The sequence below is a fragment of the Sander lucioperca genome, chromosome 9 (genome assembly GCF_008315115.2).
Source record: "Sander lucioperca isolate FBNREF2018 chromosome 9, SLUC_FBN_1.2, whole genome shotgun sequence".
Classification (NCBI taxonomy): domain Eukaryota; kingdom Metazoa; phylum Chordata; class Actinopteri; order Perciformes; family Percidae; genus Sander; species Sander lucioperca.
This window is the reverse complement of record NC_050181.1, coordinates 1231423-1249048: the sequence shown is the minus strand read 5'-3', so window position 1 is coordinate 1249048 and position 17626 is coordinate 1231423. Positions and strand designations below refer to the sequence as shown.

At 39.5% G+C, this 17626-nt stretch overlaps 1 protein-coding gene across 7 annotated transcripts in view; it reads right to left on the bottom strand.

Moving 5' to 3' along the window:
- The window catches only part of astn1 (astrotactin 1), a 522070-nt gene that overhangs the window by 121094 nt on the left and 383350 nt on the right, over positions 1–17626 (bottom strand). For all 7 annotated transcript variants that reach the window (XR_004898191.1, XM_036004756.1, XM_036004754.1 and 4 more), the window contains one exon: positions 2761–2896. Coding sequence is in view for 6 of the 7 variants with exons in the window: in XM_036004756.1 (XP_035860649.1) it covers positions 2761–2896 (136 nt within the window). In the remaining variant the exon portion in view is untranslated. The remainder of the gene's footprint in view (positions 1–2760; positions 2897–17626) is intronic.

The following is a 17626-nucleotide window of genomic DNA, read 5'->3' as shown; positions in this document are numbered from 1 at the left end:
ACCATTACTCTAATGCCTAGCTCTGAAATAACCCTGAATTACCTTGGTCAGTAAATGTGTCACACCCAACACATTTAGTTAGTGGTTAGTACAGTATGTGAGTACTTCACTTGGGAATAAACTCACTCTTTCCCTAAGGACTATATATACATCTGGAAACTATAATGTGGTCATGAACTTCTGACTCAGCCTGTATTTGACCCACTGGCCTTAAGTGCTCATATTATGCTTTTTGGCTTTTCCCCTTTCCTTTATTGTGTTATATATCTTTTTGTGCATATTATAGGTTTACAAAGTGAAAAATCCCAAAGAGACTTACCATCTTCCAGAGAAAACACTGTTCACAAACTGCTCCAAACAGCTCTATTGTAGTTCAGCCTTTACTTCCGTGACGAACGTGCGTCACTTTGTAATAGAGGGTGACAATTATTCGGGACTCCAGCGTGTCACGGTATTCCCGCGGGAGTCCTGCGGTACAGGAGTCAATTTCACTGTTGGTAACGTGATAGGACGGAATAGAGCATAGCGGGGCAGTCACGTGATCAGGATATGACGGGAGTATTTTCGTGGCCTCGGGATGGGATGGGAGCGACAATTGATTCCCATGTCACCCTCTACTTTATAGCACACGCTATAATGCTCGCCTAGCTGCTAGCATGGCAAGCCCTCATAATCTGCAACTGACAAGCTAGCAGTACTTACTGAGCATGTGCGACTCGCAACAAAGATGGTACAGAAGTGAGATGTCTTAGTCTGTAGCTAAAACAGAGAGCTCAACATAGAGGGTGAAAAGAGGAGCTGCAGCAATGTGCAGTACAACAAATATATGGTGTTTTCTGAAAATTAAACCACATAAACCTATTCTGGTACAACCTCTAAATACAATTATGAACCTGACAATGAGCATAATATGAGCACTTTAATACTGCATACTCACTTAGGAAGAATATATATAATTACTTATGCTGTGTTCACAAAATGTAATTTCCCCTTGTGGGATCAATAAAGTATGTCTTAATCTTGACAAAATGTAAAACGAATTTTCGCCTTTAGCCTGATTGTGGGATAATTTGTTTATTCATGTTACGCACGGAATGAGGAGGGGCTCAATGTACATACCAACAACAATTTTTTTCCGCCATTTCCTCCCGTCATCCATATAAACCAAATCCAAATAACCACTATAGCTGCATTGTATCTGTTGCTAAAGTCCCAGATATGTCAGAAAACCAAACTCCATTGTGTCTGGGTTTATAACATCATCTGGAGGCGCACACAGCTCGGTAATTTCATCATCTACAGACAGCTACAATAATTGCCAAAAAATTGCTTTGTGTTTAGTGGGAACACACCATTAACATAAGGACGGTTCCGTAGATTGTAGGATAAAAACCAGCCTTCAGTGTTTAGGTTGACACAAATAAGCCAATATTATAGTATGCTAAGGTACATCAAAGGCACTATGTGTAAGAATTGAAATATTTGGAACCCCCTAGTGAAAGTAAAAAAAGGACACTTAATTTTAACCTACTGGTCGTTGTGATAAAGGAGTACTCCAGTTAAGGGGAATTTGTCCATGCTGTCTTACCCAGAGTTCCATGAGAAGATCAATATGAACTTTCTTTCAGTTTGTTTAAGACTTAGCTAGCTAAGTGGGGTGTGTATCATAGCTCAGTGCAGATTGTTGGTTTTCATGATAGCAAGCTAAAGAATGAATAAAAACAAGCAGGAAATCCCTGTGCCTTCTTTGGAAACTCCAAAACGGTAATATATTTGAATTCAAAACTAAAAGCTGTCAAATCTGCACAAATAACACAGGGCAAAAATTGGTTTAAGTTCAAAGTGAACGCTGATAGGCTGGTTTTAGTCAGTAGATAGCTCCAAATGTGGAAGCTAACTGCTTGTTGTTTTGTATTTCTACATAGACCAACTTGTTAATGTGCCACTTTGGAGATGTTGAAAGGCACCTCTGATGGAGCTAGGCTAGTTACTGTAGTTCCCACTGCTTACTTTGTGCTAACTTTATCTAGGCTAAACGCATTAAAAAATGCACAAAAATCAGTTTGCTAGGAACAGCAAATATCTGTTTATAAATGTTTTATAAAAGTCTGTGAATAAAAGTTTCCCCATTTCATACTACAAACTAATTGTAGATACCATAAACAACTAATATTTATATTATACTGTTTTTGCAGTTAGTATACAATAAATCTGCATATTTATCTTTTTTATTCTGACAGGAAATTATGCAATTTTTGCAACATTTCAACTGTGACTTTCAATGGCATTGACAATAAAACTTCAAAAGAGAATGATGATTTCTGTTGTTTTGGTCTTTCTGTAGCTGTCTCACCACATTCGCAATTACTCTAATCTTTGCCAGCTGTGCGTAGCACCTACAGTATATTTCCTTTGTGCAATGCATTGTGGGACAAAGGTTTTCAGCAGCAGCAAACTCAAACAGCAACTGTTTTTAGTATGAATAGTGACTTTTGTAAGTATACTTAATTTATTCACTTTTTAATAATCGTGAACACAATACATACTCAAAACTAGCTTAGAATGTGAGTGTATTTTATAGAAATGGAACATGTTTCTAAAGGCAGTCAAATTGGTGTGAATAAAGCAAGGCAGCTATTTGCTTTCAATCTCAACCCATCTGACAGTGCAGAAGCTCTTTTTAGAACTAATTTGGAATGAGATCTGGTTACTGGGTCAGTTTAGTTTGCTTGTTCATTAGAAAAGAAGAGAGGGACTTACATGTATGTGGTGTCAGGCTCCAGGCAGCGAATGATCATGCTGATGGAGGAGGACAGGAGGTTGGGGATGTCCCCTAACATCACACATGGCGACCTGGCCCCAGACAAGATGTCATCCACAAAGCTCAAAAGGGTTTCTGCGGCAGAGAGAAAAGATACATTCAGAGTCATAATTCACCCAAGAGTTCACCTCAAAAGCGATTTATGCATAGTTTGAGATGAGACTTATTAAAATGTTATGATTAATAGTTTAGGGTTGTTGAGGTTTTTGTCCTCAAAACAATTTTTGATTTCTTGTCTGCTCCTTTCTTGATTTTCTCTTTTTACAGTAATGTTCCATTAAGAGTAACTTTGCTTTGCTTATTGTTACAAAAATCTCAATTTAAGTCAAAACTCTTGAGGCTATTATTGGACAACAGTACACTTATCAGTTTTACTTCTTTACTACTGTTCAGCTCTTACACAATTAGATGGTTGAGCAAATGTAAACATGGTGCATTATTTAGTGGAGTACATTTTTTCAAGGTACTTTGAGGTAAAAAAGCCAGCTCCGCTTAACATCCCCCAGGCTAAATAAGGTATCTGCAGAACGGGGATATGCCTGTTACTGTAGGTCTAGATTAATGCAACTTGCTCACTGCTGCACTGTAAACAGACATCTTAACACAATGTAAAACAGATGCTTTGCTCTACCACAACACACATACTTGTAGGGCCTGTCCATGAAAGAAAAAAAGGTTAGCTTAGGCAAATTCTAGTGCTGTGTTTTATTTCTTAAGGGAAGAGAGTCGTCAACCATCTCACTAAAATGGAAGGAGTCTCTGGGCCAGATGTAATAACACTTTTGCGCCCACTTCAGGCGTATTTGTTTCGCAACGTGCGCGTAAAAGCATGGCAAGGTATGTACAAACAGGCCGCATTGAGGTAAAAGCGCAGACTACCTGTCGCGGGGACTGAAAATGGCAAATTACGCTTTTCCGTGTCATGCATATGCATTCATGGGAGGGTGAAGGGGAAAGTGGGAGTTTCCCATAAAGAGATGGGAGGAGAAGCAAGATGCCTCCTGGTGAAATGGCAGCAGTAATCCGAGCAAGACGAAGATAGGCCAAGGAGACGAGCTGAAAAGATTTTTGCCACATGGATCACACTTTTTCAGTTGAGTGAACACGAAATCATTAAGCGTTACAGATTAAGCATCCATGTAATATTACAGTTACTGGAAGAAATCAAAGATGACAACGAATCTCCGACTCAGCGTTCACATTCCATTCCAGCAGCTGTTAAACTCCTCGCTACATTACAAATATTGGCATCAGGATAAGGTGACCAGATTTCCGAGACAAAATCCGGGGACATTTTCAGCTCAGACGCGTAAATACCTCCAAAACAGGTAATGTTTTTATCTTTGTAAACTTAAAACGGGGACACTGCCCCAGGGGCGTCACTAGACCAAGAGCTGCACTGGGGCACAAGCCCCCCTAGGGGGGTCCATGGGCATACTCCCCTGTAAGAAAATTTTGTCTATTTTAACGTTGAAAAGCACTTTGAAAAGAAATTCAGACAACAAGCAGGAGGTGATCTATGTGTGGAGTAGTTTTGGAGACCTGCCTCTTTGTAATTATGACATATATAAAAAAGAATTATGGCAAAAAATACTCCCCCAAATTATGCATATGCCTATTTGTGAAACGTAAGTGATGTAGTATAACCAGCAGAAGACTAATTACATGTGAGGGAAGTTAGAGACACAATTCTATTTAATTATTCAAATATTAAATGTTTTTGGCAAAAAAATATTGCCCAAAATTATGAAGATGCTTATTTTTTTAAAGGTAAGTGCTGTAGTACAACCAGCAGGGGGGCTTCTATGTGTGGAGTAGTTTTGGAGACATGACTCTGTAATTTTGACATATGTGAGGGAAGTTTAGGGACACAACTCTATTTAATTATTCAAATATTAAATGTTTTTGGCAAAAAATATTCCCCCAAATTAGGCATATGCCTATTTTTGAAAAGTAAGTGCTGTCGTACAACTAGCAGGAGACAAGTTATAATTGAGGTAAGTTTGGAGACACTACCTTATTTAATCATTAAATTAATAAATATTTTTGTTGTATCTCTTTTCGGTGTTGTAGTTTGTAGACCGTCCTTAAGCACTCGTCTTACTACTGTCTCACTGCCGGCTGCTCGTAGAGACCAATGTTATTTCTCCAGGTTGGAGGACGGCTCGTTTTGATGAAAATGAGTTTGTAGCTCATTGTTTACCTTACTACGGTAGGAAAGATGCTGCAGAGTAATTGATCCCGGAAGTTCAAATCTGTGAATATCTTTCTAACTTTACCGAAGTTGAGCACTGAGCAGCGCTTGCTCTGGCTGTCTTGAGCCTGCGCGTGTAGGTGCGCGACTATACATTTGGTCAATGTTTTCTTTCTTTTATTCCAATTTCGGGTCTGTCAGTCACAATGAAAACCGGGGACATTTCCGGGGATGGCTCCAGCCGGGGACAGGTCACCGAAACCGGGGACTGTCCCCACAAACCGGTGACGTCTGGTCACCCTACATCAGGATCATTTCAAACAGTCATAGCATCAGCAGTGGGAATATTGCAGTCTACACTCAGACGTATCATAGCACCAGTACTTAATGCTTTGCTACAGCGCACTAGTCAATACATACATTTCCCCACCACTAACGCTGAAATAACATGCATCAAGCTGTTACCTCATGAACAAGCAGATCACCTTCGTTATCGCTAAATATTTGTTTTCGCTGTTTTGACTGACTTGGTGGCTGATCCATGATAGAAAGATGTGCGTAATTTACGGTATAGTGGGCGGAGAAAGGCACTGATTACCCGATGAACTGCAGGTTTGGTAAATACGACATGAGCTGAAGTATCACAGCATGCGCTTTCTGCGGGTTGGCCATGGCGCTGATAATGCTACATTCGCAAATGTACGTACATAGCCCTCTGTCGATTTTTTTGGCAAAAGTTAATCCGATCAACTTCACACTTGTATTGCTGAGAAAGTGCATGTCGAGTGTGAGCTGGCGAGATCCACAGGCCATATTTACTAGTAGTGCATGATGTAGCCTAGCTACACACTGTATAGCGTATTAAGATGAGACCATATTAACTGGTTTACCACTTAGCGACATGCTGGGTACAGCTCGCTCTCCGTCGTTCACTGTACATTCAACAACAGATAAACAAAGAGAGCTAGCTTGTAGCAAGCTCAAACATTTAAAGCATCAGCGATGTAACTTTCAGAATGAGCACTTTTGTTCCTGGTCCCAAATAGCAAAATTAAGATGCAAATGAAGGCTTTTGTTCCTGGAAATAGCCTGGTCCCACATAGCTAGCTGTTAGCATATGACGTGTATACTCCACAGGGTAACGTTACCCCCAGGATTCTTCAAGTTAAATTTAAAGTGCTCATATTATGCTCATTTTCATGTTCATAATTGTATTTAGAGGTTGTACCAGAATAGGTTTATGTGGTTTAATTTTCAGTAAACACCATATTTTTGTTGTACTACACATTGCTGCAGCTCCTCTTGTCACCCTGTGTGTTGAGCTCTCTGTTTTAGCTACAGAGTGAGGCATCACACTTCTGTACCATCTTTGTTGGGAGTCGCACATGCGCAGTAAGTACTGCTAGCTAGTCAGTTGCAGAGTATGAGGGAGTGCCATGCTAGCAGCAAGGCGAGCATTATAACGTGTTACAAAGTGACGCACGTTTGTCACAGAAGTAAAGGCTGGACTACAATAGAGCTGTTTGGAGCAGTTTGTGAACACTGTTTTCTGTTGGGGATGGTAAGTCCCTTTGGGGTGGACTTTGGGCTTTTTCACTTTGTAAACCTATAACATGCACAAAAATATATAAAACATATAAAGGAAAGGGGAAATGCCAAAAAGCATAATATGAGCACTTTAAGACTTTTAAAATCCTTTTTAATACAACCTAGGATGAAATTGAATGCCAACTTCACAGCCATAATGGAAAATCAGTGTGGATTTTAGGCCTGAAAAAAGAATTATTTACCTTGTAAAGTTACCTGAATTTAATAAAACATTTTTATACAGGAGCGCGTTCCATTTACCTCGGAACTCGGAAGCCGGAGCTGGGAATTACGTCACACCCGAGATGAATGTGTTCCATTTACAAGTCAGATTTTCACTGTTTTCATTAGCTAGCTCTAACCCGGTTAGCCATTGTTAGCAATACCAGTTTATAACAACGCATTACGTAGTTTTTTTGTGCATACAAACAGCGTAACATGTCCGCAGATAGAAGTTGAACATGCCTGTGTGAACGACTGATTCAGTGAGACACCGATAAGACAGAAGTGCTTATAACTTTATCCCAGCCGGCACATGACCAACCTTCAACGTTGAAATGTGGTCAGTTGTTGTTGTTTCAACCGTGAAACACCATTAAAACGTCTAACGCTAAATGGTTGTAAAAAGGTCAAGTAAATATACATAAATCAATGTTGAAATGATGTAAGGTGAATCAACATGTCTTCAACCACATTATAAATGAATTTTCTTCCTTTTAAAATATAATCAAAAAACATTATTAATTTATGTGAATTGTATGTAAATTGTATACTACTTATATTTTGATCATAGACCAATTCAAATATCTGAATGAAAATGTAGAAACAGAAAACGATAATAATAATAATAATAATAATAATAATAATAATAATAATAATAATGTCAAGAACAAATCAATTTGTCCTTTTTTTCTGTAGCCATTAGTATTTAAGACCTGTCAAGGTAACTCGTTAGATTACACGCAAGCAATGATTTCTGGGTATGTGAGTTCTCGAAGGTGCAGCAGTTGAGAGGTTATGCTCTTTTAAACTGAAATAAGGAGAATAGTGGGAAATGAGTGGGATGGTTATTATTTGTAATAAGTGGCGATTTTAGTTAAAATCCAGTAGTTGGCGTTAATAGAACTTTTTGGATGCCAACCGCCTTTAAAAACCAGAAAAAAAAAAAAAATTGTGCTCCGTGCATGTAGCACCTTCACGCCAATTGGACATTTTGGACAGTGAAGATGGAGATTGGAAAAAATAAGCAAGACATTTTTATGACGGAAGGATTAGAGACTTAATTTATGATCGAAGGATATACCTTTTTTATTTTACATATTCTTTTTAAAGGTAAGTCAATATTAAAAGGCATGCAGTTATTTTATGTAATATATAAATAATTAAAAATTACGTAAATGCTAACACTGTAGTTTGCTAGCTAGCTAATATAACCTTTAACATTAGCTGAAGTTAACGTTACTGTAGCTACATTTTAACATGGCAGTGTAATGTCAACTTGTTCTTTTGTAGTAGCTAGTGTGATTTTGTGGTAGCCAAAGAGTATAATGTGCAACATTACCGATAGGCCGCTAATTAAGTTGGTAATTTGTTAGTGAGTTTTTTTTATATTGACCTAGAAGCTAGCTTAACGTTAGCCGCTATGCTACTGCGATTCAGGGTTTCCGAAGCAGCTCTCCACAGGCAAATTCTACCCGTTAGAATTTATACCGTTAACATTACGGATTTCCGAAGCTGTTCTCAACGGGTGGATTCCACCTGTTAAAATTTTGTGTTTGAACTGGTAATTGCTCTAGGTTTAAAATTAATTAATAGAGCAATAGTCTGGCTAATCCATAAAGATAATTTAGAGCCAACAACCTTTAAGCAAAAAAAAAGTTGAACGTTGAAAGTTGAAAAAGTTTTCTCTCACCTCTAGGCCTAGCTCCCCCACATTTTAAATAACTTAATCTTGACGCCTAAAAAAAGTCCTGATGTCATCTCCAAGGTTATAAAAACAACACACACTATATATCACACGCAATAAATAGGTGTCAAAATAGGTGTCAAAACCATAAACCTTGTGTAAAACAAATTTAAGGAAAACTTTTTTTTTACTTTAAGCATTATCTACCTATGACAAAAAGCTTGTAAAATAAATAAAATTCAATAAAATGTTTTGATTATATTTATAAACAAAATCTGAAAAAGCTTTAACATATACCATCAAGGCAGAGATGTAGTGGTGCATGACGCATGGTACATGGGGGATTTACCATAAAGCCTACCTACCTAAAATAGCCATATACTGGCTGCAGTCATGTTACAATCTTTCATTTAATCTATGGCATTGACCATGCAAAGAGATCCTTGCTCACTGACACCTTTAAGGCAGTGCCCCCTTCCTGGCATTAAACAAAAAGGAAACACTGATGTATTAAACTGCCAATTAGATTAATTTACTTATTAACCCAAGGTGCCGGATCGTTACGGCCCACTTTAACCCCTAGCTACAGTATACCCACCTAAATATACACCACTGAGTCAGTAATAACACGTAACTTAACCTGAGACTCTCACATGAGAGAGAAGCCACCCTCTGACCCCCACCTCCTGCGTTTCCATCACCTCCTCTTCAGGGCTTCTTTCCTGCTGCCCAGGCTGGTGGAGACACACGCAGCTAGCTATGTTTTCCCAGCTGGCGCTGTGTACGTCAAAAGGGCATTTGGCCACCGAGGTGTGTGTTTCACTGTAAGGGGAAAAACCCTCTGCTTTGAAAAGCCAAGTCTGCTTGTGTGCAAAGGTGTGTGAAGTGATGGGTGCTCTGAGGTGGTCATCTGTGACCCTCCGATACACAAGCAGTGCCTGTCTGTGTGTATTTATACAATGTGTGTGTGAAGTGATGGACGTCCCGAGGTGGTTACCTGTGTCTTTCCTCCACAAGAGCTTTCCCTCACTGTGTGCCTGCGTGGGTGTGTAAATATGTGTATGTGTGAGTGATGGGTGCTCTGAGGTGGTCACCTATGTCTTCCCTGTCGACCCTGGCCTGTGTCACCAGCTGGTAAACAGCAGACCAAGTGCCATGGAGTCATGAAGAGAGAGCCTGAAGATGAAAAAAGGTGTGCAGCAGCTGTCAGAGAGATGGTGTTTACCCAGTGCAGAGACTGACACTCGAGTGAAAGATATAAACAGTGCTGGTGATGTAAATGAAAAGTGACATTGTAAGGCTTTGCACCACTTAGCATATTAATTGCAAAGCCGGTTGGAATGTCTGTCTAGCGTGTAAGGAGGCGTATAAAAAGGAAACAGTGTTTGTAACCTCGCTGGAGAACGCCCTTTGAAAATATGTTGGGTAATTCTCTCAATATCTGAGCAAGTTGAGTTCTGAATGGGAAATTGCGACTAACATCAATCCTCGTACAGTTACGGCCTGTCTAAGAAACACAAGCTGTTCACTTTGGATTTGTGACCATAGTAACTACTGTATTTCACACCGTGTTTACCACAAAAGTCTCACACCGCAGACCTTTATGAGGCTAACTAAAACATACTTAAAGCTCTAATAAAAACAGTCTAGGTGTAACTTCGAATGGATGTACTTTCTTTCCTAACCATTCATGGAACAAATTCAATTTCTTTTGTGGCTGGAAAAATAGGAGAAACCAGCATGGAACTTTATATTATTATTTTCCCTTTCAGCTACAGTAGAGAGCAAGAAAAACACAGGACCGAAAGAGGTTAAACAATTTCCTGTGTTTGCTTTTCTGTCACATGTCACTGTGCCGAACACTGCAGCAGAACAATGTAGTGCTTTTTGAACAGGGATTTACCTGGGCTGGTGGTACTGTATTTGTCTATATATTGGACTCAATAAATCTTCCAACTGTGATGACAAAGCTGGTTGTTTGTCATTACCTTTTTAAATTATCCATACAGCATGAGTGTTTTTCTGATCTGGTTGCCCCTATGGTTAGGATGACATTGTCTGTGAGTGGCTTCCAAAACACATATGACCGCAACAAAAATGATGAGCGTGTTCTGGTCCGGCACTTAAAGGATAAGTTTGGGTTTCTAAAAGTCTATACGCTCACATGCCACATGTGTGAAATCATTCCTCCTATCTATACAGACTCCATACTGACTCAAGTAAGCAGGCTACCTCTCGCCTCTCATGACCCCTAAAGCTTGAGGGCATGCTAAGCATTAAGCACGCAGTTTACATTACGTTATTTTCTCCTACGGCAACGCAACACTGTAGTTAATTTCCTGGGTAACGTGTCTCCACGTATTGTTTTTCAAATCCCTGTAGCTAATAAAAGTCATGTCCTGTTGAATGGGAAAGCTGTTAACAGAGACGATCTGCATTTCCCTAGTTTGTTAATTCATGCATGAATTTAGACAACTTCAGTCTGTATTATCTTCCTAAGTGGTTTTATTCATCTTTTTTTTTTAAAGTGCCTATTTATGCTTTATAACTGTTTTTTTTTCTTTTTTATTGTATTTTGAAAATGTGTAGTGTGTGACATTTGTATTTGTTGTGACATTTGTTTGTATTGTTTGTGTTTATTGTTGTAACGATAAATATGAGACCCTCTTGGCCAGGTTATTCTTTGAAAAAAAAAAAAAGTATATTTTATATTTTTTTATAAGAATATTTATAAGATTTAATAAGATTTTAATCTCAATGAGACTTACCTGGTTAAATAAAGGATATACATTTTGGCATGAAAAAATAAAAAATAGCATGCGTTTAAGTTTTTAACTGAATGTGATGTGATGTGTATTTATAGCTACATTGTGTAAGAATTACTCCCATCTAGCGTTGAGATCATATATCGCAATCAACTCTCTCTCGCCACGCAGTATTGCAGCTACGGTAGCCTTCATGTTTCAAAAAGCGAAGGCGTACAAAAGGCCGTCTATCAGCCGTCGTCGTTGGAGTTCACGCGTTCTCTTAATACATCCATGAGTTCATGTCGGAGAGTGGCGCGGACGCGCGCTTCACACCACGAGTGGCATGCGCGCCACGCGACGGAAAGGAGAGAGAAAGAAAAGGAGACTGCAGTGGTCCGGAGGATAATTAACTAGTTGGGAATTGGTGTGTGCCTCCAAAGCAGCTCCAATGTTCACTCTTTTTTCTGATGATGCCGGTCTCTTGCTCTTTTTAATATCCGTTTTCTTTTTCTGGGCGAAGAAGAAGACTCCTGTTCCTGAAATTTGGATTTTGAATACGTGTGGTCCTCCATGTTTCCTTCTTCAAACTTGCCGGGGCCGGGAAGTGACGATACCCATTAGCAGCAGCTGTGAGTCGAAAACGTGAAAGGCGGAGCAGTATAGCCTGTATGTCCCTTACCGGCTAACGTATTTCAAGATGGCGCATCACTATGGAGCATCTACCCCAGTTCATGCAAGCGCAAATGTAAAATTCCAAGCTAATACGAATACTTGAAATTGATGGTGGTGGTTTGTGAAGGGCAATACAGATTTTGATAATGAACAACTACAAACGTTACACACTGGGGCTTTAACAAACCAATGAATAAAATGAAAAAAACTCTACAATATTTAATTTGAATTCTGTTAAATTCATATATTAACATATTCTAATACTGTTCAATGCAATGCAAACATCCTTGAACTTCGCATCTAACTCCTTAGCCTTTTCCACCTCCCTCCCAAGTCAGTTCACACTGCTGCAACCTTTCCCTGCAACACTCTCAAGCGGTTATCGTCTCATCGCAAATCTTTAGTCTGACCTGGGCTTAACAGGACGTATACAGTACATCTGCTGCAGAACAGAAAGGAAACACTAGAAACATAAATATAGAATTTTGTTCTAAAAAGACAGTAACTTAGATACCTAGTTTGAAAGGTGCAGTAGGTAAGACTTATAAAACTAACTTTCTGTCATATTTGCTGAAACTGACCCTATGTTCCAGTAGAAATAATAATAAAAAAAATAAGTAAAAATAAGTTTAAAAAAAATGTGGCTCCTCTGGCACCACCTACAGCCTGTAGTGTGATTTGCAAAAATCCACCGCTCCCTATTCAGATGCACCAATCAGGGCCAGGGGGGGTGTCTAACTGCGTGTCAGTCACTGCTCATGCACACGCATTCATTCTCCCTTGTGGGGGGAGGGGCTTAGGAGACTGTTTTGGACTTTAGCTTTAGAAAAGGGGGAGGGACTGAGAAGTTGTTGATGTTCAAATTGTTTGGCTAAGTCCTGGATCTTTGCAGTCCTACCTACAGCACCTTTAAGCTTCATATTAGCTTTTGTTAAACAGCAACCAATAACTCTTTCCACGTACATAATTGTACTAACAAAGTTAATTGCTGAACAAGGCAACATCGCTTAAGACAAGTCTGATGGGACAAGAAACACGAGCAGTCAGACTATTAGACAGGTTGTAGATAAACCCAGATTAGTTACATTTATTTGGAAGACAAATCAAAGGTAAACAATTAAATTACAACCCAACCCAATCTGTTGTTAACATCCATCACAGTTTACATACGGGCCTCCAGGTTCAACTTGGACCTACATTACTTAGCCTTAGCTGAACCGCTCATATTTCTTGCTCTTTCAGAGTTCACTGTAGCACTGTTGGTGTGTTCTCAGATCTCAGAGATTTGCTCAGTACAAAGTTAACCAACATGATGGCCAAAGCTAAACACATAAGACCCCAGGTTGAGATACACAGGAATTCTCCTTCCGTCCAAAACAATCTGTTACATTGCTTTCTTGAAAATTTTTAACGTTTGGCCTCACCTCAATCACTGATGTCAAGGCACGTATTTTGTCTTTGCAGTATCAAATGAACTGTGATTAAGGGTTGTTAGCCAAGTACAAATGGGTGATCCATTTTCACATACACACGTCCCTGTCTGCTCTGACTCCCAAACTGCCTTTCTCACATGTTGTAATGTTGTGCAGGAGGAGGAGGAGGAGGAGGAGGAGGAGGAGGAGGAGGAGGAGGAGGAGGAGAAGGGAGACGGGCTGTAAAACAATTGTTCATGAACCCTTTAACAAGCCCTTGCTCAAACACAAAGTCATAAGCTCATTAAAACACAGCGTTGCAGATATGGGTGTCTGAAAATATGAAAACACCTTAAAGCCTTTGGCTGACTTTAGACTGTGGTGAACTAAACCTGCATAACATTATTACTCAGTGGGTTCAAGAGCTGCCATCCATTCTTTATCTGTCCAATCTTTCTTGTCAATCCCATCTGTCCTGACAGTTTCCTCTGTAAACCACCTGAAGCAGCATAAGTGTGGTACCCAGCCCAGTGAAAACAGTTTGAGGAACCCCACGGCACACTGTCATGACGATAGGAATTCTTTATTTGGGTGGCCTGCTGGCCAGAAGAAAATAAAGTGCACCTAACTTGACACTAACAAATATCTCAGTTAAAGGAAACGGGTAACACTGCGAACACTGTGTGCTGCCATGGCATTTATGGACATGACTCAACACCAGGGGGAAATAAAAAGAAACAAAATGTTTCTCTTGTGCGTTGATTGCTGACAGACAGCTTAAAAAATAAAATTGATTCTGGAAGCGAATCAGAGCAATACTTCAACCTTGATGGCTGCAGACTTGGCCAGCTAGTGAGAGGTACTACAGTCTGATCTTGAATATTCCTAACAAAACAGTGTGTGAAGAATTTTGACCTTGCACAGATTATTTCACTTATAGGCTTAATTCCTGAGCCATATTATCACCGTGAATCTCTGCCCAGGTTCCAAACTTGTCCCCTACAGGGTTATTATGATTGTACATCCTCTGCACATATATGCATAAGGCCCCTTAAGAATGCTACAACTTTACAGCAGCAAGGAGATCCTAGATTTACTGTGAGCCGCAGGACAAAAAAGAAAGTGATTTTTCATAGCATGGGTTTCGACGCAATTATTATCTATCAAAATTCTTATAGTCTTAATGTTTAGTGAGATAAAACAATGACATGAAGGAGAATATATATCTTTTGTATAGTGAAGAGATTACGGGTTGTGTCAAAACAGCAGATGAATGACACTTTGAATCAAAAAAGGAAATTGAAGGTCTGATGATTCATCCCATCTTGGAAGTGACGGTTGGCAAGACAAAATAGCACATTTTGAGTAACTTAAATCTTTCAAAACATAGTGAAATGTATTTTCTCTTACTTGCTGTAACAGGCTGTGGTTCCCATCTGAGGAACATGATCATGCGTTTCATTTCTACCGCACAGCCAGGCCGGCTCATCCAGATGACATTCATAGACTGTTTAAGGTTCTGTTGGGAAGTGTAAATCTGTCTTTTTAGTGAAATCAGTAAATCTGCTATAATAATTATTTACAAAATGAACATCATGCTCCATGGAAGATGATTTAAAACTAGCAATTGAGACCATAAACTCATTAAGATGTTAAATGAGGTAGCAAATCAAGTGAGAAGTAGGGTCATTTCTTTCATAGACCTCTATACAATCAGACTTCTTTTTGCAACCAGTGAAGTAACCTCCTGCTGGCCATTAGAAAGAATGCAAGTTTAAGGCGCTTCCGCAATGTCTTGACTTTTCAGGACCTGAGGTTGCCACTTGGCATGAACAGCACATTGGAGAAGTTAGCCCTCAGGGATTTCTGCCAGAAAGGGTATATTTGAACCCAAACCATGATCTTTTCCTAAACCTAACCAAGTAGTTTTGTTCCCTAACCTAAACCTAACCAGATTTTCTGGCAGAAAGGCTAACTTTTTCCATGTGCCTATGTGCGCATATACACTACTTTCTGCAAACAATCACAATGCAACACGCTGCATTTTATAGATGGAAGAATTACAGATCCGTGACAACACCTGGCAGTGATGATGTAAAATGGGGACTGAAAATGTCTGAAATCTCAATTTACTGCTCACTATTGACTAAACTATTGAGAATCCGAGGAGTGACCCTCAGGCACGGCATGTGGCTTCAGTGGACTTTTAAGTTATCTGCTTCATTCTGTAATTCTGTTTCCATCACACTTTATCAAGTTGTACTTCATTGATACACAAATGTTTCTCAGCCAGGTGTAAAAGCGTTTTTTGGGATTGAAAATGTGCATAAAAACAGCCAGATGGAAACACACTCTGTGTGTTACACTGAGCATAACATACCAAATATGACCAAAGGTAACACCAAATTATATGTTTCTTTAAAGAGAATAGATTTAAATCAGGTTAAGTAAAACAGTGTCGCTTGAGAGTCCCGCTTGCAATGGAAAATCATGTTCTACACAGAGCAATAAGATGCCACACACACTGTGGAGACACAGTTCACTTTGAGGAACTTGTCATTCAGCTGGAGTTGTTTACCCTCAGCATTCTTAAAGTATGATTTGTTGGAAAAATCAAGGATTGCCAGGAGACGGATGTGAGTTATGGGATGTCTCACCTTTTGAAGTCCTGCCTGATGTCATCAGTTAAGTTGTGCAGGCCTGGACCCTTAGTGTGCATGTGTGTGCATGTGTGTGCGTGTGTCCGTGTGTGTGTCCGTGTGTGTGTGTGTGTGTGTGTGTGTGTCAACCCTTTCAGCCAATCCACTGCTGTTTCTCCGCTTCTTAATGGAAAGGACAGGTGCTTTAAAGATGATAATGTTTTTACTGTGGAATCTTAATGTCTATCAGACATCAGATAGTCTTTCCTGTCTGTGCGTTATATACAGAGCTGGAGTTGAGACATGTTTCGCTTAAAGACTAAGGGCAGGCCCATAGCTAGAAGGCAAGCTAGCCTTTATCTAAAATTCAAAAATACTTAAACAAATGAACAAATGATAAATGAACGTGATGTATCTTCTTGGTTTATTCCCCTCAGAAAGAGAATGTGATTTTAGGGGGAAGTAAATTATCTGAGCTATTTTTTTGACAAACAACATCTGCCCAGTATCTGAGACTTTAGGTCATTGAGCACAGGTTTCAGTTTGGCTTTCTGTACTGACACGATGGTACTGAACCTGGCAACCTCATTGTGACAACAAATCTTCAGGGTGTTACGCACAGTTACTACATTTCGATTTGTGCAACGGTTAAGAAATATTTTTATATAAATTCACAGGTATATGTGCATGTTTATAAATGAACTAAATGCGGGCTGGCAGCAGGTGAGAACAAAAATATGTTTTTTAGTGCATTGTTTATACATACAATATATATACAAACTGGCAAAGGGATTGATTGATATCAGTGGATTTGACTTTGATATAATTGCGGGTAACGGGTTGGTTTCGGTAAAGAACTTTGTGGTTGCGGGAAAGTTTGCAAAACTGGATCCGTGCAGGACTCTGTCTTCAGTCTTTAAGCTAAGCTATACTAAGCACATCTCGACTCCAGCTCTGTACTTAAAACTCTTCTGCTATTATAGCACCATGTTTTACAGTGAAATCAGTCATCCACTACAGCAGACATCAGCTTTAGAGAGGCACGTATCATGAACCTGATGAACTCAGAGGAGGGGGGAAAACAAGAGTGAGGCAGCGAGTGGGAGAGAGCACACACACAAACACAATTACTGTATACACAAACACACTCCATATGCTGCCTGTAATGGTAAACAACAGGTTTCACTACAATTTATCCACTTCTGTTAAAGCAGACAGCTTCCTTGTAACTAGCTGTAATTGGCGCGCGCGCACACACACAGTAAAATCCTTAACAAATAACATCTGGACTTGGTTCTCTACCTTTTCATTGAAAAAAGCAAAGAGACCAGCAACACAACAACAGATCACCGACAAATCCTTCCCTGTTATTTCTTGGCATTTCAGCGCTGGTCACAACCACTACCAGACCATGATGTTTGGCCACACAGAATTTTTTTTTTTTTTTACTTTTAAAGAACTACATCCCATTTGATATGAAGGGGTCATTGTGGAGGACCAGAAAGAAGAAGATAAGTGGATAAAGAGGGTGGGATTGAGGGTCTCTCTCAAAAAAAAAAAAAAAGAATGGCCTCGCTTGACAGAGAAAGAACAGCCCTTAAGCAATCTATGAGTGCTTTCTCCCAATGTTGTGATTGATATGTGTGCT